General features: G+C 40.9%; 1 protein-coding gene across 2 annotated transcripts; it reads left to right on the forward strand.

Annotated features, from left to right (window-relative positions):
- The first annotated feature begins 2,297 nt into the window (after window positions 1-2,297).
- MYLIP (myosin regulatory light chain interacting protein) lies at window positions 2,298-19,048 on the forward strand. 2 transcript variants are annotated; one of them, XM_065667293.1, is made up of 7 exons: window positions 2,298-2,589; window positions 3,701-3,891; window positions 13,452-13,637; window positions 14,398-14,595; window positions 14,941-15,105; window positions 16,891-17,311; window positions 17,677-19,048. In XM_065667293.1, exons 1-7 carry the CDS (start codon window positions 2,503-2,505, stop codon window positions 17,764-17,766), a joined length of 1,338 nt encoding a protein of 445 aa, XP_065523365.1. In that variant the 5' UTR covers window positions 2,298-2,502; the 3' UTR covers window positions 17,767-19,048. The 2 variants fall into 2 exon arrangements, with proteins under 2 accessions (XP_065523365.1, XP_065523367.1); XM_065667295.1 differs by lacking the exon at window positions 14,941-15,105.
- The last annotated feature ends 1,922 nt before the right edge of the window (window positions 19,049-20,970 follow it).

Here is a 20,970-nt window from a genome sequence, read left to right on the forward strand (position 1 = left end):
ATGTATTTCCATAACAGCGGTGTCCAGATGACACCCTCAGAAACAAATGCTTGTTGTACACAAGGCTTAACCAGTCTACGCAATTTACTGCCACAAGCTATTTTTGTGTCTTATAGTTTAGCAGATTTCAAAGCAGGATAACACTTTTACAGACATAATAAGAACACCTGCATTTATATTAAGTGAGATAAAAGGAAAACTCAGAAAGGATATTCATATAGAGAGAAAAGGTAAGATCTCCGGGACAAGAGCCATCTGTTTCTATTTATATGGACAACGCCTAGCAGCAGGTGAACTGATCCCTAGGATACAAATATCGCGTATAAATAAGTGAAGACTAACCTATTAGGTATAAGCCAGCTTTAACTGTTTAGTGGTAGAGAAAATGTATACGCACATTATCTCAAATTACATAAAGATTTCTTGCACCTTCCTCTGTAACATCTGAACTGAGCTGCTGTCAGAGAGAGGATATCAGAATACTAATGGCATGAGTCATCGTAGCAGTTCTTGTGCTTCTTCATAACAATTTCAGGACTCCTTTGATTATGACAGAAATTTAGAAATCACACAAAGTACCATAACACTGCAATATATAGAAGTAACTGAAAACAGATCCAAAATCTTACTTCCTGCATTCACTCCAACAGAAACTAAAGAACAAGTGGAGGATACAGGCCTTTTCCATACTAAAACATTTGGCGATATTTTTGTTAGTGGCTAATGCCCTCATAATTAAGTCCGTCCTTTTTAGGTCATCCTTCCTTCTGCCCCCCCCCCCCCCAAAAAAAAAAAAATCACAGAGTGAACATAATTTTGCAAGTGGGTTCTTCTTTCTTTCATGTTAGTTCCCTTTTTCTACCCTTCACTCTTTGAGTCTGATCTTTTGAGACTTGAAGCTCTTCAAATTAAATGCTATAGACCTGGGCATGAAAATCTCAGCTAGTAAGCATACAGGTGAAATGCAGCACTGTTCAGGTTTGACATCTTATGTTCTGAACCTTATTTTCCTCCTACTGCTTTGCCTTCTTCAGAACTGAGAAGTCTTCTAGTTAGAGTTTACATGGACAAAATTGATAGAGTTCCATATATCGTGTTTGCAGAGTTCCCAGCAGAATGAATATCTGTTCTGGGAGTTCCTTTAGGAGTTTCTTTAATATAAACTGAAAATACTAACAACCCTGACAAGCACAGCAGAAATACCCAGACAGAAGCAAGTGACCTATACCCATACACAGAGGAACAAGGTAATATTCAGCACTATAACCTTGCATTAATTCTGTGGTTTGTTCTTCTCTCAGCTATTTTTTACTGCATTTTCAGATACCCATTTTCTCTCTTAGTACTTCCCTTGGCAGCCTACTTGTTCCTCAGCACTGTGCTGCTCAGTACTTTTTTTATCTGCATTTCTTTCTGGGAACCTGCACAGCATGCATTTTGTACTTAGTCCTCCCTGTCTTTTTAATTTACATCATTAAAGTACCCATAAACTATTTTACTTCATGTACCTTGGGTATGTTTGCCAAACAAATACTCCAAAAGGGCTTGCCTGGTGAAGGTGTTTCTCCCCTGGCCAGGAATTACCTGCAAACTTTGTCCCTACAAATTTCAGTGAGTGCGAAAGCTCCACCATCCGTTAGCAGGACAGCACATGGAGGCTGCAGTACCACTTGACCCATCTTTCTTAGAATTTCCACATTTCCAGTGCTTTGTATGCATGGGAGATCGAGCACTAATCTGCATGTTATTTCCCCCTCAATGAAAAGGAGTGTTTGCAAAGCCTAGAGATGAGACACAGAAATAACTGGTTGTCACATAGCTCACGGCCACCCACTCTCATATTAATTCTGTGGCAAATCCCTGCCAGGCGGGTTTGGTCCCTGCCTCCCGGCAGAATTTACTTCGCTTTGTTTTAACCGGACATAACACTAGGGCAGAAGTTCTGGGCTGCTGCAGGTGACGACGGTTGAAGGTAATTTGGAAACGCTAAGGGCTGAAGCAGAAGAGGGTCCTGAGGCCGGGCTTCTCCGGGCGGTCAAGCCATGACGGGCACGCACGGGCTCGGAGGGAGCACGCAGAGCCCCGGCGGCGGCGGCCCTGCGCTACGGCTAGGGGGCGCCAGGGAGTGACGGCAACAAACTCCCTCCCTGCCGACGCCGTTTCCCGGGGATGACGGCGCTGATTGGTCCGGCGGCGGCCCGCAGCGGCGAGCGGCGCCTTGTGATTGGTCCCGCAGGTGCCGCTCGGAGAGGGGAGGGGGAGGTGGAGGGTATATGTAGAGGGAACGGAGCCGGAGCGGCACAAGCAGTGGGGGAGCGGGGCTGTGGAGTGGCCGGGCGCGGGTCGGTGTTGTCCGGGTGTGGGCAGGCGGTGCCCGGTGTCGCGTCCGTACGTCAGCCTGTAACCACAGTTGCGGTTCTCCACCGGCAGTAAGCAGCCGCTCGGGGTGTCTGTGGCAGCGGCGGCGCTGGCTGTGTGTGTCCGCCACCAGCTCCCTCAGCCATGCTGTGCTATGTGACCAGGCCGGACGCGGTGGTGATGGAGGTGGAGGTAGAGGCGAAAGCCAACGGCGAGGACTGCCTCAACCAGGTGAGGGGCCGCGCCGCGCTGCCAGGGGTGGGAGGGCTCGGAGAGGGGTGCGGGGGATCGATGGCGGTGTCCGCTGGGCAGCGCAGACCGGCGGTGCCTGACAGATACGCACGAGAGCCGCCGGGCGCGCCTCAGCGCGCAGGGGCAGCGGGTGGGCGGGGGGGCAGCGGCGGCGCGGGGCACGGCGGCTCCGGCCCGGCTGCGGAGGGCTGTGGTGGCGCTTGGCAGGGCCGTGCGTGGCGCAACCCCGCGGTGGGGGCGGGGAGCCGCCGCAGCCCCCCCACCCCATCCCTTTTCTTTTTATGGCTTTTTTCTTTCCTTCTTTTATTTTGTATTTCCCCTCCATGTTGGATGCAGAGGTTGCTGCATCCCCCGCCTTGGGGCTATCCGGCCCTGCCACCTCCTCTAAGGGCAGGCCTTGGCCCATCGCTGCAGCCTGCGCTCGCTGTCCCCGGTGCGATGGGGAGACACACACACGAGTGGAACCCACCCGGCCCCGGTGATGCTGCCCCTGCAGCGCTGGGATGGTCCCCGTGGCCTGCTTGGGCCGTGTTGGCTGAAGCCGTTGTTCAGGAGCTCTCGCCCGTCCGTGGCCACCGCCTCGGTGTGGCTGCGGCGGCTGCCGGGAGGATGGAGTCGAACGTAGCAGCCCAGTCTGTTGGTGGCGTCTAAATAAAACTTATGGGTTGTACTTTTTTCTCCTCACCTAGGAAGTGCTATCGGCTGTAATGCTGAATGACAAGATACTTGTCTCTTTTGGAAATCCACTGACCCTCTTAAGTGCCTGTCCTGGGGGCGAGACGAGGTGGGGGGAACTTGGGGAGTGTAATGCGAGGAGGATGGAATTTGGCTATAGAAGTCTATGTGGGTTTCGGCTAGTGGAGAAATTCCCGGTTTATTCTTGATATTTGCCTACATGCTGTTTTGTATACAACTTTCAATCCAAGTAATTAATCTTTTGTATAAAGGTCCTTAGAGTAGGATTTTTGTGTGTTTTAATTGAGCAGTCTGAAACAGTACTTGATTAAGTTGATATTTTTATCTTTATGTTGTAGCCTCATAAAGTGCGGCATTTCTTCACTCCCCACAATAAAGAACCTCTTTATTTCAGGTTTGCAGAAGGCTGGGAATTATAGAAGTTGATTATTTTGGACTGCAGTTCACTGGCAGCAAAGGGGAGAATCTGTGGCTGAATTTGAGGAACAGAATCTCCCAGCAGATGGACGGTTTAGCCCCTTATCGATTGAAATTAAGAGTCAAATTTTTTGTTGAGCCACATCTTATCTTACAAGAACAGACAAGGTAAGGTAAAGATGGCTGTAAGTAGATTTAATTGATTATTTTGTTTCCAGTTTCTGTAACTTATGGAAGTGATTATGCACTGGTTTTCTTTCATCTTTTGGTAATCTCCTTTGACTTTTCTGTGTAGTTTAAACCCCTCAGTGTTATTTAAATGCATTGTTCCTTTTTCTTGTTTAAAAAAACCCAAACTGTTAATACTTAAAGTATTGTGCAGCTACAAGTAAGTAATGAGTGTAGGTAATTGTATAAGCACTTAGTGCTGAAGTGAAAGAAACTAAGCTAAGCTACCACTAGAAAATTATTTATGTGGTGTTCGCATGTCCGATAGTAACCCCTGCTTGGTGGTGTTACTCGAGGTCGTTCTAAACCACTGGTACAGAAAAGCAGGAAACAGTTCCTCCCACAGAGCAAAAAACTTGCTGAATTCCTTTTTGTCTGGTTTTATGTTACAGTAACTTTCGAATAGCTACAGGCCCTTTGAGGCTAGGAAAGAAACAGCTGTCTTGCTTCTTCTGTGGTCAGTCCTCTTACCTAAATTGTTTCACTGTTAGTCAATCCCAGGTCTTCTAAGATTAGTAGTGAACACTTGCTTTTGCTCCTTGAGTTTAAGTGCCACATGAATTTAAAGATTAGGCAAGCCATGCATGTCTATATTTAATGCTGACCTTTCAACTAGTTTTTCCTGTTAGTTTTAGATAGCAAAGTGAATATAAACGGGACCACTTGGATTCTAATGTCTATATGATGATAATGCCAACACATGATTTCACTATTCACCTTAGAGCCATAGAATGGTTAGTGTTGGAAAGGACCTTAAGAACATATAGTTCCAATTCCCTGCCATAGGCAGGGACACCTGAACTTGGTAATTTTATGATTAAGACCGTGGATACAATGCAGTTGTTCTGCACAAAATATTTGGTTAAAGAATTTTGTCAGAGGCTGTCAGCCTGATTTGGTGTATTTGTGGTTTGGGTTTGTTTTGGGGGGGGGTTGTGTGTTTTTTGGGGGGGGTGTGGCTTTTTTTGGTTTTGTGGAGGTTTTTTTTTTTCTTTTTGTTTTCTATGAAGAAAGTCTTAGAGATAAGAGCATTTGTATATTTTACTTTTTGAACTAGTGTGCAGAGGAGTGGCTTTTGGGGAGCAGTGGTTTCAGCTCATCAATCTGGCTGAAGTTTTCAGAATGCTGTGGAGTTGGACTGTAGCTGTCCTATATAATCGCTTTAGTGAAGCAAATATATGATAACCAAATTCCAGATTTGATGTGCCTTGTTTTGGAAAAATAGATTCTGCTATCCATGGTATATCTCTGGGTTCTTTTTGAATATTTTCCTTAGAGAAACTTGTCCTCATTTAAATATTCTCAATAACTGTAAAACCAAATAATGAAATATTTTTATGTAGAACAAAAGGCTACCTAATTTCTTAAAAGAGGCAACCTAATTTCTTACCTGATGAGGCAGAAGAGACTACCCTGAGCATTTTGGATGTGTCTTCATGCTCCCACCAAATGAGGTTGAATCTGAGGAAACCTAAAGCAGATATGATTGACATTTTTAATGGTGTTCTTGATGAATGCTTGTTCAACTTTACAAGGTTTTTGCAGACACCTGTGTTCCTGTCTTCAATACTGCAAATGCAAGACTTGGCAGGTTGTGCAAATTAATAGGGAGCTGGAACTGGTGAAACACACCCCAAGGGCCTAAGAGACAGGTTGTGTAGCTAGAATCTAACAGAGCTTGTTCATACATCAAAGTAGCAAATATACACTTAACTTTGAAAGGTTATGGGTGGGACAAGCTGTCTTTCATGTATGAATTAAGACTGCTCTAAAACTAATATTTTTAACAATTATAAAAGTAATTGAGGCTCAGTCATCAGAAAATATCTATTAAATAATTGCTTATCATTTTGGAGAGCAACAAGCACTGAAGCTGGTATTTAATGTCACTCTGTCTTGCAAGCATGAATAGTCCTGAGGCTTCAGCTAAGCTGTGTTCAGCCTACATCCTAAGTAATTTTTAGTGTTTTCTACAAATACAAGTTGTAAAGTAACTAGCAATAGCTGCCTTTTAGTTGTGTATACCCAGTATTCTGCATGTAGCAGACCCAGAATTCCAGTGTCTGTTGTTAATGTCTGTTTCAGTGCTGTTGACAAAGAGTTTCAGTAGACTTGCTTTTTTCCTGCTCAGGTCTGCTTGAAAATTTACACATGCACATAACTCTGCATTCATCTTTAGTTTGCATGTAAGCATGTGTGATATGAAGGAGAAGAAAAAACTTGTTAAACCCATCACTGAACTTTAAATCAACAGGTATATCATAGAATTGCAAGGATTAGCTGTAAAGTTAAGCTGACATCTTCTTTCTTCCTTTTACTTGCAAAGTCAGAAATAGTGATGTGGACAGAACTGCTAAAGGAAACCAAGGGTACCCAACTGGTGTATAGGGTGTTCCTGTGGCCTTCTGGTCCTTTGTGAGAAGAAGGTAGACAGAGGCTCCCAGGCTTGTACATGCAGACTCTGGTGCTGTTTATACATATAAATCTGATGGCTGTTGAGACAGCTTTTAAAATCTGTGAAGTTGCAAGTAATTCTAAATATTGTTGATGTGCATTGTCATGATAATAGTGAGTCTTGTGACTAAGTTGCTACCAGTTTTTTTCTCTATATTTTGGGAGCTTTGTCAGCCCCAGTTGTATTGCTTCAGTAGAGATCCTGGAAATGTTCAGGTTTCTACGTGCTTGGCAAAAAGCTCACCTGGCAAGGGAGCATTAACCTCTGCCTCTGTTATCTTCAATTGGTGTGCAATCCAGGGGAAGATGGCAACCTCATGCATTTTAATCTTGAGAGGAAATGATCTTGATGCTGAGCACAAAGGCAGAGCCAGGTTATAACTGTACCTTGGACCACCACTAAGGCAACAAACCACCTTCACTAAGTGTTCTGCAAGTGGGAGAAATGCATGGGGGAAAAGCCTCCTTGCAACCTTACGGGGTTAAAAGTAGTTTGTTTCTATTGTCCTTTAGATCTCAGTTTCTAATTTTTTGACTGCCTCATACTGAATTTCACCGCAGGACTTCTTAGTTTGGAATTGTTCTCAGTGGAATGGAAGTGCTTCAGTGCAAGAATGCTATTCAAATTTAATCTGCTGCTGTCAACTAGAGTTTCACAAAGAAGCCTGAAATGGGAACAGGGTGCTCGTTTAGTGCGGTTTGAATAACTATGCGTTTTTTTTTAATGTAAAATCGCCTTGGCTTAAAGAGGACTGCTATCTCTTTGCTTAAAGATACACTTGATGGTCCAACATCTAGATCATAAGCTCTGTCTTATGTCATGTTCGTCTTCACTGCTTTCTGTACTTCTTGCTAGGTAATGCAACAGTTAGCAAAATAAAAGTAAACAGTCGGGGGGCTGTCAGAATGATTTATGGGTGGTGTTTGTGTCGAGTTTGAACACCGAGTTACAGCCAGGAGCTGATGCTTGGAGGAATGATTACCCCGCACTCGCCGGACTGTCCCGGAGCCGCTGCGGTGGGGGGGAGCGCTGGCTCGGGTGCGGCGCGGTGTAACTCCAGGTCACTGCCCGGCAGTAACCCCGCCGGGGCCGCCCAATCGGCGGCGGGGCGGGGCCCGGCAGGCAGAGAAGCGCGGCCGCCGATTGGCCGTTGGCGCTGCCTCGGGGCAGAGCGGTCCTGGCAAAGGGCTCGGCGCTGGAGGCGGGCAGGCGCGGGCTGTGCACGCACCTTAATGACCGCAGTGCCTGCAGAGCCGCACGGGGAAACGGACCCTACGGCCATACCGGACAGCAATGGCTTCAGGTCTGGCGGCGTGAAGTCAGCGCGCGGCGGTCGCACGAAAGCAGAAGCCACTTCAAAGTGAGCAGTGTAGCATTTATCCAGATGTGCTTTTGGGACAGGCAAAGTTATGTTTTCTGTAATATGACTGAAAATCAAGTACTCTTATGTGAGCCATGGCAGTTTAAAGTAGCATGTCAGATTCTATCAAGCCACAGTCTCATGAAGCATTCAAAAGAGCTGTATTTTGCCAGGCTTGGGATACCCAATTATTGTTATGGAAGCTGTTAAAAGCTGTGTGGTATTTGCCAGTACTTGTAACTATATTTACCAAGAACATTGCTTCTTGCAGTGTTATCTACTTGTACTGATGAATTGGTTAAAATAAAGAACCCCTTGTAAAATATAAATTTATGGTATATGCAGTTAGATACATATAGTAGGTAGAAAAATCAGAAAAGCATCCAATTATCCCGTTGCAATAGCCAACCAGTGCAGCAGTATCATGGTATCTGCTAATATGCAATAAAAGTCTGCTATGATAGACCCCAGGGTAAGTTTCATGGATTGTATCTAAATCTGAATTAAATTGCAACTGTGACGGCTTTGCTTTTTCATATGGAGTGTCCCAATACCTGCTTTTTAAAAACAGAATTATATTCTATAGAGAGCCTTATCAATGTATTTTTAGGGAAAACAGCTGTGCCTCTGAACTTGGATTCCTGTAGAATTTAGAGCATCATAAATTTACTTCACAGTAGGAAAGAGCCTTCCTTACCCTGTGGTAAGCAGTGTCACACCCCAAAGAACCAACAGTTCCTTGAGGCATATTCTAAGATTCTTGCCTAAGTAGTCTGGCAGAAGAATGTGTTCTTTTGTCTGTATTTTTAGTTTGGGAATCATTAGTCATATACAGATGCTTTTATTGGGTAAAGGATGAGGGTTTGTTATACTTTTTTCTTCTGACACCTAAGTTTGAGCTTGAAACTTTTAACAGAAATCTAAAGATTAATTTGTCCTGTTTTCCTTTCCTTGATTAAAAAAAAATAGTAGAAACAAAGTTTTCAGTGCAGAACTTTGATTGCTAGTGCACATAACTGTCTTCAATGAATTAAGCAAGAATCATAGACTCAGCTAGGTTGGAAAAGACCTTTAAGATCAAGACCTCCACTAAACTATATCACTGAGAGCCTCCCCTACACGGTTTCTGAAGACTTACAGGGATAATGATTCCACCACTTCTCTGGGCAGCCTGTGCCAACGCCTGAGCACCCTCTTGGTAAAGAAATGTTTTTTAATACCCAATCTAAACCTCCCCAGCACAGCTTGAGGCTGTTACCTCTTGTCCTACTGCTGTTACCTGGGAGAAGAGACTGACTCCCACCTCACTAAAGCCTCCTTTCATGTGCTTGCAGAGAGCAATAAGGTCTCTTTTCCAGACTAAACAACCCCAGTTCCCTCAGCCATTCAAGAGAAATTAATCTTGTATTATGTGTACTCTACTCTTTTCATAGTACTTATTTTGTGGGGTTATTATTGCCAGTTCAGTTGAGTGAACAACACTAGGCGATTTGCTTTCTGTAAGCATTTAGTTGTAGTGAAATACTGATACTTGTTTCATGTAGTGGTGTTCAGTATAGTCAGCCTGCGAAAATCGCTTCACAGGGAGCCAAAAAGCAATTGATGCAATATCTAGGTTTGTGACTCTGGTTTGCTAGCTGCAGTGTTTTGTGAAGTCTGCTGAAATCACCTTGCAACCTCCCCTTTCCACAGCATTTGTATCAAAGAATTCATGTGCTACTGAGATACACAAGTACATTTGGTTTTACTGAATTTTAATATGCACATAAACTGTATGAAAAGCACTGGAGCAAAAAGAAGGATACAAAATAAATAGAAAATCACTAGTGTAATTAGTGCTTGAAGAAAACATGTGATCCTGTTCTAATTCCAAAACTGCCTTCTTTTTTTTTTTTTTTTTCCCTTTATGAATGTAAGAAATGCTGCCAGGGTAGTGACTAATGAAGTATAGCTTTGGGAAACTTACTGCTTTGTCCTCTAATCTGTAGTTTTACATACTGTTTTGAACTCCTGACCTCAAAGGAAATGATCCAGAATTAAATACACAGGAATATCTAGCTAGCATGAGGTTCAGCGGTGGGGGGAACCAAGTCTGGGTTAGGTTATATAGACTCTCTGTCATGTGTAGAATTCGGGCTACAAGTGCAATAGAAAGTTCTGTTTGAACTAGTAGGAGCTTCAAGGGCAATGTTGCAACATGTCTGGCAGATGTAAAAAATTACTAGAAGCCACAACAATTGATTGATTGGTAAAGATCAGAGTTGTGAAGATTTGTTTTATATGAAGATTTAAAGATCAGGTGAAACTTTGGCAAGAGTAGTACAAAGCTGCAGTATGTGCCAAGAGAATATTGGGGTGGTAGTAGGAAACCTTCTGCTTGACTTGAGTCACTTCTCATTTATATGTGATACATACGTATTATCTGTTATAACTGAAATGGTGAATGATGCACAAACAAAACCAATTAGTTTCTTAGATGGTGGTCAAGCTAAGACATTCTACCAGCAATGTTGGAAATGTAACCCGTAGAGGACTTCAGTTATAAGCAGTAGAGTTTTCAGTTTTAAGTTTGTTTTCTAAAACTCTCTAGGTAAAAATCCATTAAGTGTAAAATGCTAACACTAAAACAATTCCTTGAAAAGCTGAAGACTCTCTTACCATACAACCTGAGTATCTTTCTAGTTGGGAAAAGCTTTAATGATTTTTTCATTGTATCTAGAGATTCCTGGAGAAAGTAGGGACAATAAGGGAGTAGGTCACAATCTAATCTACAGAAACTTACATAAGTACTTTCTGGTAACTAACAGTCTGCAATATGGCCACATTTCCTGTCAACAATCTGTTGGGTCTTTCAGACTTTGTAGAATTAGATAAGGAACTGCATCAAGGTTCCTAATACTTTAGTTTTGCTTAACTGTATTCAGCAATAAAAGCACTTTATTTTTTTTCCTTTTTTTCCTTTTTTTTTTGCCTTTCTGCTTAAGGATCAAAAATCACAGACGTACAAATTGTTTTCAGTCCTCACTGTCTTTCAATTTCTAGATGCTTCTCCTTCCTCAAGCACATTTAAGAAAGAATCCTGCCAGTGAATTTCCTACCTGAACTTTGGTTCGGGGCAAATGCTGTAGCAGATCAGTATAAAGTAATTCACTGTCACTCAAAAACTCATTTCAGCAGCAGGAGGCCCTATGTTAACTAGTTTCTAACCTGTCATGGGTACAGTTTAGGCAAGGCTTGGGCCCAAACCAATGGGTTTTTTAGGTACAGACCAGTGATTTTTGAGAAGGACTTTTAAATATGGGTGGGTTTGTCTGTTTTCTCTGACCTAACACGATCGTAATTTCTTTTGTTAAGCCAGGACATGAGCCTGCATAGCTTTAGTTAATTTGCAATGAGTGTCCCTTACCTGTACCATACCTTTGTCCCCATTATCACAAAAGAAGTGAAGTGGCTTAGTCTGTGAGATAAGGCAGTTTTGGGAAGTTACTGCACATTAGCTAACATGATGCTATTTTACACTGTGCCTTAAACTCACTTGGCTACCTGTGCTGTTACTGGCTTTTTAGTAATGGGATATGATAAACCGTGCCTCTGCAGTAGTTGTTTCTGTAATTAATATATCTGTATTTGCCAGAGCAATCTCTTTATTTTTCACCTACCCTCTTGATGTCAATAAGGTGTTCCCAGCGAGGGGAGAAGACTGACTTTTCCCTGTGTAGTTAGTGCTGTTGTATGTGTTAAATAAACTGAAGATACAAACATTTAGGTGTGGTAGTTGTAAACATGTTTCAGCTAATGAGAAGAAAATTGACAGATATTTCTTTGAAATGCTGTGTGTGTAATTAATACATAGTTGTAATGACTGAAAAACCTGTTCTGGTATTAACAGAGGATCAAAAGTGTGTAAAAAGCCATTTTATGAAATGTTGATTGGAATTGGTGAAATGCCTACTATTTGAATTTATTTTGGTCAGGATGTTTTAGTAAGCCATCAAATACGCCTGGATTTATGGACTGAGCCACCAAAGTAGTGTGGACAACCAATGCATTTAAAAAAAAATTGCAGCTGTACCTTTCTGTGGCCCAAGCCAAGAGACCTATGAGTTAGCAGGATTGGAGCAGAGGTTTGGGACTTGCTCAAAAAAAACTCCTAAACAAGCAATATCCTGCTAACAGTAGAGACAATTGTACTGTCTGAAGTTCTAGTCCTCTTGCCACCTAAACTTGTATCCTGCACAGAGGGAGGTTATTTGCTTCCCCCAGATCCTTGTTAGAACTGCTGAAGTGTGTAGATTGATGTCTAGACATCAGTGATGCAATTAAGCACTTGTGTCACAACTGCAATGAAGCTCTAGCATGCCTCAAACTACTTGTAAAAGGAGGTATTGGAGCTGTGACTTGTTAAAGGAAATGGATTGTAGGGCAGGATAATTTAATACATTTTTCCTGATACAAAAGTCCTCAATAGAGGGCATTTTGGGGGCAGTATTTTGTTAGCTGCAGCATTTACCGCAGTAGAGCTAAGAATGAACACAAATCCAGCAGTTTATAGTGCTGAAAAAGTAGCCCCATTTGCCTTGTACAATGGAGCTGTAGAGTGCTACTGCAGGATATACCTAAGATATTATCCAAAACTGCTGTTTGAAGATGCAAGTCAATTTTCCTTCTATGATAAGTGATTCAAAATAGCTTTTTAAGTAGATTACACTTAATTTTAGAAAAGTAAAATGTGTCGCATTACTGTGGAAGATAAGACATATCCCTGTGGGTATAAGGCTTCATTTGTTGAAAGATACCTTTTTCAGTGATACATAACCACTTCTGTATCTGGTTTCTGTAACTATGTTAAGCCTTAAGAACAAATGCTAAGAAATTTATATTGTCTTCCCTAAGGGGAGATAAGGATAAATTTACAGAAGTTAAGGTAGACTATAGGGGAAATTAGCAAGCTGCTTTTAATGTTAATGGAAATGTTGCTTTGTCTGGTTAACTGACCTATTAGATAATTAAGATCAGCTTTGTGAATTTCCCAGTTGTTAAACCTGCCTTGATCCCAAGTGTAAAGTTTGGACTGACAAATATTACGTACATACAGTACACTTTAAAACACAGTACATTTAAAACACAGTACATTTTAAAAAATTGATTCCACAATGCCTTTACAGGTATTTGGGGTTACCCTATTAATCATGCCACTGGCGAAAGCACCATCTTCACTTTGACTATGGTGGCAGAGGTACTTCCACTGTGTAGAGCAAATATGGCTTCTTTTGTTGTATGGTAGGAATGTGTGTGCTGGTTTGGGCTGCTCTGCACAATAACTTGTAAATGCCAGCCAAAGAAATTTAAATTTAGGAAACTAATCAAATACATTTCATTGATATTTTTCTCACTAAGTTGAAATTACTAAGTGGCCTTAGGAGTTAAAACAGGTCCTGTTCTTAATAACATGTAATTAAAGTGCTCATTTTTTTAAATTGTGCTTTTAGATACAGTCTGCAGTTGTAGCCTCATCTTTTAAGTGTAAGGAGGTCCTTTTCTTTCCTTTGTGCCAGACTTTCTCCACTTGGTACATTCATTGAAAAATCTTGACTAACTAATGATATGAAACATAGCCGAGATGTTATTTGATACATATCTTGATTACAACAATCCTTTAACACTTTGTTTCTCCTTCCATTGTAGGCATATGTTTTTCCTGCATATAAAAGAAGATCTTCTCGCTGGTAATCTTCAGTGTTCTTCAGAGCATGCAATTGAACTTAGTGCATTGTTGGCTCAGATGAAGTTTGGAGATTATAACCAGAATACTGCCAAGTACAATTATGAAGAACTGTGTGCAAAAGAGCTTACCACTACCATTCTGGAGAGGTAAAAAGAGCACAATGATATAACCTCATTTTTGGAGACCAAAAGCATAAGATTTTGTTATGCCCTTAATGGCTGATGCTATAGTGTATCTTGTGGTGTTAAAAAAAAAAAAAAAAGAAAAATAGCTTTGGAGATCAAAATGCAACCTGAATGTTTAACTAACATTTGGATTTCAGTTAATTTTTAAGCTTATTTGAATTAGGGCTTTTTTTTTTTTTTGTGGAAAGCAAAAGCTGTTGAACCTCTAGTGCTCTGAAATAGGGGTATCTAAGTATTTGGAGCAGGGTAATCAAATGTCTTAGACCTACACCTGTGAAAGAGAAATTTTATCTGGCTTAGTATGCTTACACTGAGAAGTACACAGGATTCCCAAAACACCTTCATAGTTCAATTTCTGAATATCAAGAAACTTTCTTATGTTTTTCTGTAGTTTTTTTTTTTTTATTTAGTTATGAACTTTGTGGTTGTTCAAGTAAATATGTTGGGGGGGATTGTTAGTTGTAAAGCCTTGATTACATTGTTGCTTTTTAATTTCTGCACAAATGCACAATATTGTCCTCTGAACAGTCCCAGGATGTTTTGGCAATTCTTAAGTCTTTCCAGTTCATGATTTCTGAAAAACTATAGTCAGATAATGCAGGTCAGAAGTGTTTAACATGCTTACGTAGGTCATTAAAAAAAAAAAAAGTTAAAACAAGTTGCTGACAATAGCAGCACATACTTGGGTTAATTCACCTATCCTTCATCTTTTTATCAACAGCATTATTGCAAAGCACAAAGAGCTGGAAGGTCTAAGTCAAGCTTCTGCTGAATACCAGATTCTACAGATTGTTACAACGCTGGAGAATTATGGGGTAGAGTGGCACTCAGTGAGAGATAGCGAAGGGCAAAAACTCCTTATTGGTGTTGGACCTGAAGGCATATCCATCTGTAAAGATGACTTCAGTCCTATCAACAGGTACGTATTTTGTGGAACCTTTGTCATCTTCCATTTTTCAGAAGTACTGAGCATGCCTTTAGCACTTACATAAACATAAATACTGCACTGTGAATTACTGAAGGGAGCTATTGGAACACAGGGTCTGAAGACACTACCTGCTTATAATCATGATGACAACTGGCCTTAATACTCTTGATTTTTATAAGTATTTCTGAGGCAGCGTCTTCAATCCAGCATCACAGACAACAGCTGGAGATCATTATAACTTCTGATAAAAGTCAGTCATAGTGTAGCTTATGGAAAATGTCCTTATCCTTAAAAGCTAAATAACCTTTCTATTTTTTTTTTAATATTCATTTATAGGATTGCTTATCCTGTTGTTCAAATGGCAACTCAATCTGGGAAGAATGTATATCTGACTATTACCAAGGAGTCTGGTAATAGTGTAGTACTCTTGTTTAAGATGATCAGTACAAGGGCAGCAAGTGGACTCTATAGAGCAATTACAGAGACACATGCATTTTACAGGTCAGTATTGCCACTAGTCAGCTGCTGCTGTTCTTCTCCACAGTATTTGAATTAAGTGTTTAAGCAGCCAGCAGTCTGTACTTCAAAACTCCTCTGCAAAATTTCATTGTCTCTGTAGCCTCTACTTTCCTCTTAAGTGCAGAAACTGAACAGGTTTTTGCTGTTTTCAGTTTTGTGGGGTGGGAGTACAAGGCAAGTAAGCAAAATGTCTGAGTCTACCATTACGAGTAGCAGCACTTCAGAATATAAACTTACCATGTTCTTTGATCCTTCATGAAGAATACATAAATTTTGTCCTTGTATAAGAGGGAGAATAAGATAACAAAGGAAAAGAAAAATTTCTTCCTTCAGAGTATGCAGGTGTTGCTCATAATGCACATACACTCCTTGTTTTTTCTGTATTTGGTTCTTCCAGTTGCTAGAAGTTGCCTGTGTGCTGCCTTCCCATCCCATGTGTTTAAATCTTCCTACAATTTCTCTGTCCTTGCTCAAATGCTCAGGATTTTGTCTCATGCCAGCAGCTATCCATTGTCTTTATCCTATCATTCTTTGAGGTAGGGATGCTACGCTCATTTGTTGATGGCTGGGTTTTTTTGTTTTTAAACCTCTTCTCATTCCTAGTGTGAGGTCCAACACTGAGCAGTAGAACTAACTGTTGAAGGCACTTAGTGTTGTTTTCTCTGAACTACCTACCACGTATCAGTTTCAATTACTCTGTAAGAGAAGTAAAGCAGAGGAAAGTACATACATGAGGCAAAGACCTGCCCAGCTTCTCTAATTAGATTATTTTAATACAGTTACAGCAATTAACACCAAGTAGGTGCCTTTCTAGCCACTGCAGCTAATGAGCAGCTAACTACTACTTATTTTGAGCCCACTGTTAAGAATGTCTTGTTCTGTTCTGTAATTATATGGCCTTGCACGGTTTTGCAGGCACTTTTTTTCCAGGCAATTAAAACATTTTATAACCTCTTAGACAGTCTTAACTTTTTGATCTTTGTCTCTGCTTATAGCTTCTGCTGTCCTTTGCAGTTTCTGATTTTAATGTAAGCAGAACTGTAGCAGGGTAATACCATTTGGTTGTAAGCTTAGATCTTGGACCTTAGGCTCTGCAAGGCTGTAATCCTTGTGTTCTGTTTGTGCTTTCTTTCCTACATTGTCTAGAGAAGTGATATGCCTTAACAGGCTTCTGCAGATGTTAACTATATCACTTAAATAAGTGACAAAGCAGAGTATGGGTAGCTGAAATACTTGGTGGCAAATACAAATGCCTTAATTTAATTCTCTACGCTGCATTTACACTGGTTCCCCTCAGATGATATAACAGTATACAAAGTACTGAGTGGAAATTTGGTTCAAGACATTGCTTGACTCTGTGCTAAAATTTTTTCAAGAGCCTGTCTAAAGAAAGAGGTGTTATGCCAAAAACTATTAATTGGAATTCTTTAATGCAGTGTTTGGAAGTTACCATGTAAAGAGGTGTTGCCAAGCTGAACTGTGGATTAAGCAAGTGTTGACTGTTTATGTTAGTGTAATGCCTAAGTCCCCTCCATAGGCTGACTCCATTTTATCAGACTTTTCACATTTTTGAAGATGTAAAATAACTGTTACTTTGCAAAGTAGAGTTGTCATGCAAACAACATTCAAGAGCTTAAATATTGCCTCAGACTGCTCTATTTGCTTTAATTTCAGTGCTGGTACTTCACTTTGTGAAAAAAATTATTGCAGAGTTAGGTTTGTTGGTATTAACTAACCAGGTTTGTGTTTGTCCTGTTGTTTTTATAGGTGTGACACTGTCACCAGTGCGGTCATGATGCAATATAGTAGAGACTTAAAGGGTCACTTAGCATCCCTATTCCTGAATGAGAATATTAATCTTGGTAAAAAATACGTCTTTGACATTAAAAGAACCTCAAAAGAAGTTTATGATCATGCAAGGCGAGCTCTTTATAATGCTGGCATTGTCGATCTTGTTTCAAGAAGTGACCAGACCCCTCCAAGTTCCCCTCTTAAGTCTTCTGAAAGTAGCATGAACTGTGATAATTGTGAGGGTCTTAGCTGCCAACAAACAAAAGCTCTGCAAGAGAAGCTGCGGAAGCTAAAGGAGTCCATGCTTTGTATGGTGTGTTGTGAAGAGGAAATAAATTCGACCTTTTGTCCCTGTGGCCACACTGTATGCTGCAAGACCTGTGCTGCCCAATTGCAGGTAATTTGCAATGCCATTAATGTATGAGTTACCAAATAGGTGGAAGTTTTGGTTTTCTGTATACTTAACAATCAACAGATTAATATTTGTAATATGTTTACACTGATATTCTAGAAAAGCTTACCTTTAAAATACCTTTAAACTAATTCCAGAGAACGTCCTGTTTACATAATACATTCAAAAGATAAGTTAGCTGTGCTAACTTATGGGGAGCGTAAGAATTGGCTGCATGTTTCTCATGCTACCCTGTTTTACATTTGGAGGTTATGGAGAAGTGTTCTGTTACTGTGCATGGTGGGAGGTCTCAATTACAGAGATTCTCAAAATATGAAGTAAACTAATTTCCTAATGTTTTTCCTTTCCAGTCGTGTCCTGTTTGCAGATCTCGTGTAGAGCATGTCCAGCATGTGTACTTGCCAACCCACACCAGTCTACTCAATCTGACTGTGATATGATCTACGTATACACTTTAAACCCATCATATACTCTTTAAACTGCACTAATATGAAATGCAACCATTGATTGTGAAAAAGGCAATCACTCTGGCACCTATCCACAATCAAAAGCAAAAATACTGCATTTTAACATAAATATTCTTCGTTCAGCATGTCCAAAATGGCCTGGGACATCTTGTGAGAAGAGAAGTGTAACTGCTTCATGTTACTTAAGTGGAGAATGATGTGTAAGGTTGTAGCACAGCGGTGTTGCCACAAAGCTAGGTAAAGGTAACCCTGGAGAAGTGTGGTGTACATGCAGTGATATACCCCGCCAGAGAAATGCAGGCTTTTGTTTTACGCTCTCTAAATCCTTTTTAGTACAGTTGCTCCATTTATTGTAGTAGTAAGACTAGCTTTTACAATTACCAGTTTAGTATGGCTCATAGTTTCTGTTTTTAGTGAACTGCTTGGAAGAGAACTTACTTTTAAAAAAATGGTTCTTAAAGTTACAAGACTTCATCAAGCAGCTGTTTAACTCAGAATGCCATTAAATAAATAAAATTCTGAGAGAATAGCTTTGGACGGGTGGAACAAGTTTGTTAATCTTGAGGTATTAAGGGTAGTCTCCTGATCGGCAGTGTCCTGTGGGGGCACTCTTACGGGACTTCATTTACAGATCTCCATGGGCAAGGTACTCCCAGGTTCCCCCATCCAACTTGGCTGGTGGTCTTGGGAGCTCCAGTCAGCTGCCCCTTAAGTTGGCTTTATTTTTGGAGACTGATTTTAAAACTGTTAAGGATGTACCATTAATTCCTAAAATAAGGGTTGTGTATAATCTAAATGCTTTCTTCAGTTAATGTCTTTATTGGCTAGGTCATTTCCTGCTAAAATGCTTTTATATTCCACCCCTCCTACTTGGGCATTTTGGGCTCTGGTTTCCTAGTGTGTTCTCCAGGGTGCAGAGGGAACTAGAAACCGTGTTTGGGTGCAATACTGGCTTAATCAAAGCTAAAAAAGTACACTGTCACTTTACTGAAATTTTCTGACTATACTTTTCATATTGCCTTAATGTAGCAGTAATGTGTGTTTATGCATCTGTTTCTTTGCACAGACATTTTGTCGGAATATTAAAACTCTACTTTTTTACGACACATTAGCATATAAACCTTACTCTAAAAGGGTATTTATTTTTTCACGTTGTAAAGAAAATTTTGTTTCCTCATAAAGCAAGAGCTTTGTCCTATATTGTAGGCAGCTTCTGTCTTTTTATATTCAGATTAATAAAGGACTTTAAAAAAAAGATCTACTTTGTGGTCATGATAAGACTTTTTATTTTGTTCTGAAATTCATCTTGAGGCATTACTGAGTTTAAGATACAGTATGAAATATTTTCATGTTTATGATCTTGAATGTTGTGTTGTGCTTTTAAGAGGCAATGAAATTTCCTTAGGTGCATCTCTCTTCAGAGAAGCCCATAGCCAGCTATTGTGCTGGCGTACAACAGTGGTAAAGCAAACCTCCCTCACTTCCTGAGATTATTTTGTTCTGTGCTAACAGAATTAAATTAGCAGTTCTAATCCATCATCCTCGGGCAGCTGGCTGAAATAGGTTGTAAATTAATACAACTAGATGCTAATACAGGCATCTGATTTAAAGCATTTGAGCAGACCAAGTTGTTAAAATAGTCAAGCATTAACTCTGGGTCCTTGTAATTAAATTGGCTCTGTAATTTGACATTTCTAATAAAAATAACTCCAGGAGTTAGCTCTCTAATCACGGTGGGGTTTGACAGGTTATATGGCATCAGCAGAATTCAGGCAAAGCTGTGACTTCTGTAAGCATATTCTGCCTAGTTTAAGTGCTGCATAGGGGACTGGGCAGAAGGGGGAAGATGCAGGTCCAGACAGGAGCTTGGTGAGTGTGGGTTGTGGCAGAGACTGCTGGGAGCCCAGTTCTGTACCAGTGGAAGAGGGCAGGGAGCACAAGCAGAGGCTAATGGCTTATTCCAGGGAAGGTGTGATGTTGGTGCATTGGTACGCTCCACAGCCAGCTTTAACAAAATGCTGTTACCTGTTCTGAGAACTGAACACCAGGTAACCTCTTCCAAACACTGAAGACCACTGAAGGCCTCAAACTTGGTTTATATGTAAGATCAGATAGGATGCAAAACAATGTAATAATAAGGTTGATTTGTTCACGGACAGCTTCCTTCAGAGGCATTGTCTGAAATGTGAAATGCTAGAAAAGTTTTGCTTAGCCATCCAAAACTGCTGTGATATGTGTTGCTCAACGTTTGCAGTTCCGGCACAAGTGTTCCTTACAAGAAGTACTGTTCAGTCCACGTGAGCTGCCAAGTGCTGTGAAGAATAAAAGGAACAACAGGAAATCTTGAACTCCACGTGCCACGTAGCCATACTGCAGGAAAGGTCAGGTCTTGCTTGCTGAAGTGCTACTCTTTCTCTTTCTTTGTTGAAGGCTTTGAGTGTTGTAATGGATGGCAGTGGGGAAAAAAAACAAACCCCCAAAATTAAAAAAACCCAACAGAATAGGGTGTGGGAACAACTGGAGTTTGTGTCCTTTATGCTGCTTCCTCAAGAGTGGGAGGATTGACCACAAAGCTTCATTTGGTGTCTTTCATACCTTATGTCAGTGTGTCTGCACACTGCGTACTTGTAGTGACGTCAGCTCCTGTACTAGGGTTTGCTACCCAAAGCTAGTACAACTTGGCAGGAAAGCTCACAGACAATTCCATTCCGCTTTATGCTCCAAGTTGGACTGCAGCTGCTGTAATCCCATTGAGTGTGTGCAATGTTGTTTTGGAAGGCTGTAGTCTCAAGATTTTGCTAGAAGTACCTAAATGGGGAAAAACCTGCCTTGAGAAGCAGCATGACTTGCTGGGTAAACCACTGTTATGCTTAAGTGTCATTAACAAACAACACAGGGATTTAGCAGTAACTACACCCATGCTCCACCAGTATCTGCGTGGCTTTCATCCTCCCTTCCCTGCAACAGGATCTCTGTTTACCGACAGCCCAGCCTGTGAGGGATTACGAAGGCTGCCTTTGTAGTTAAAATGCTAAAGAACTGTAAAATGAAGGCTTCTGTATTTTTTTATTATTTTTATTTCTTCCCAAGTGCCTCAAAAGCATGTTCACAGCAGCATTCATATATGTCAAGTTTTATTTCCTTGCTAAATCAGCACTGTTGTGTTCCTCAGGGAAT

This window comes from Lathamus discolor, chromosome 2 (assembly GCF_037157495.1).
Source record: "Lathamus discolor isolate bLatDis1 chromosome 2, bLatDis1.hap1, whole genome shotgun sequence".
Lineage (NCBI taxonomy): Eukaryota > Metazoa > Chordata > Aves > Psittaciformes > Psittacidae > Lathamus > Lathamus discolor.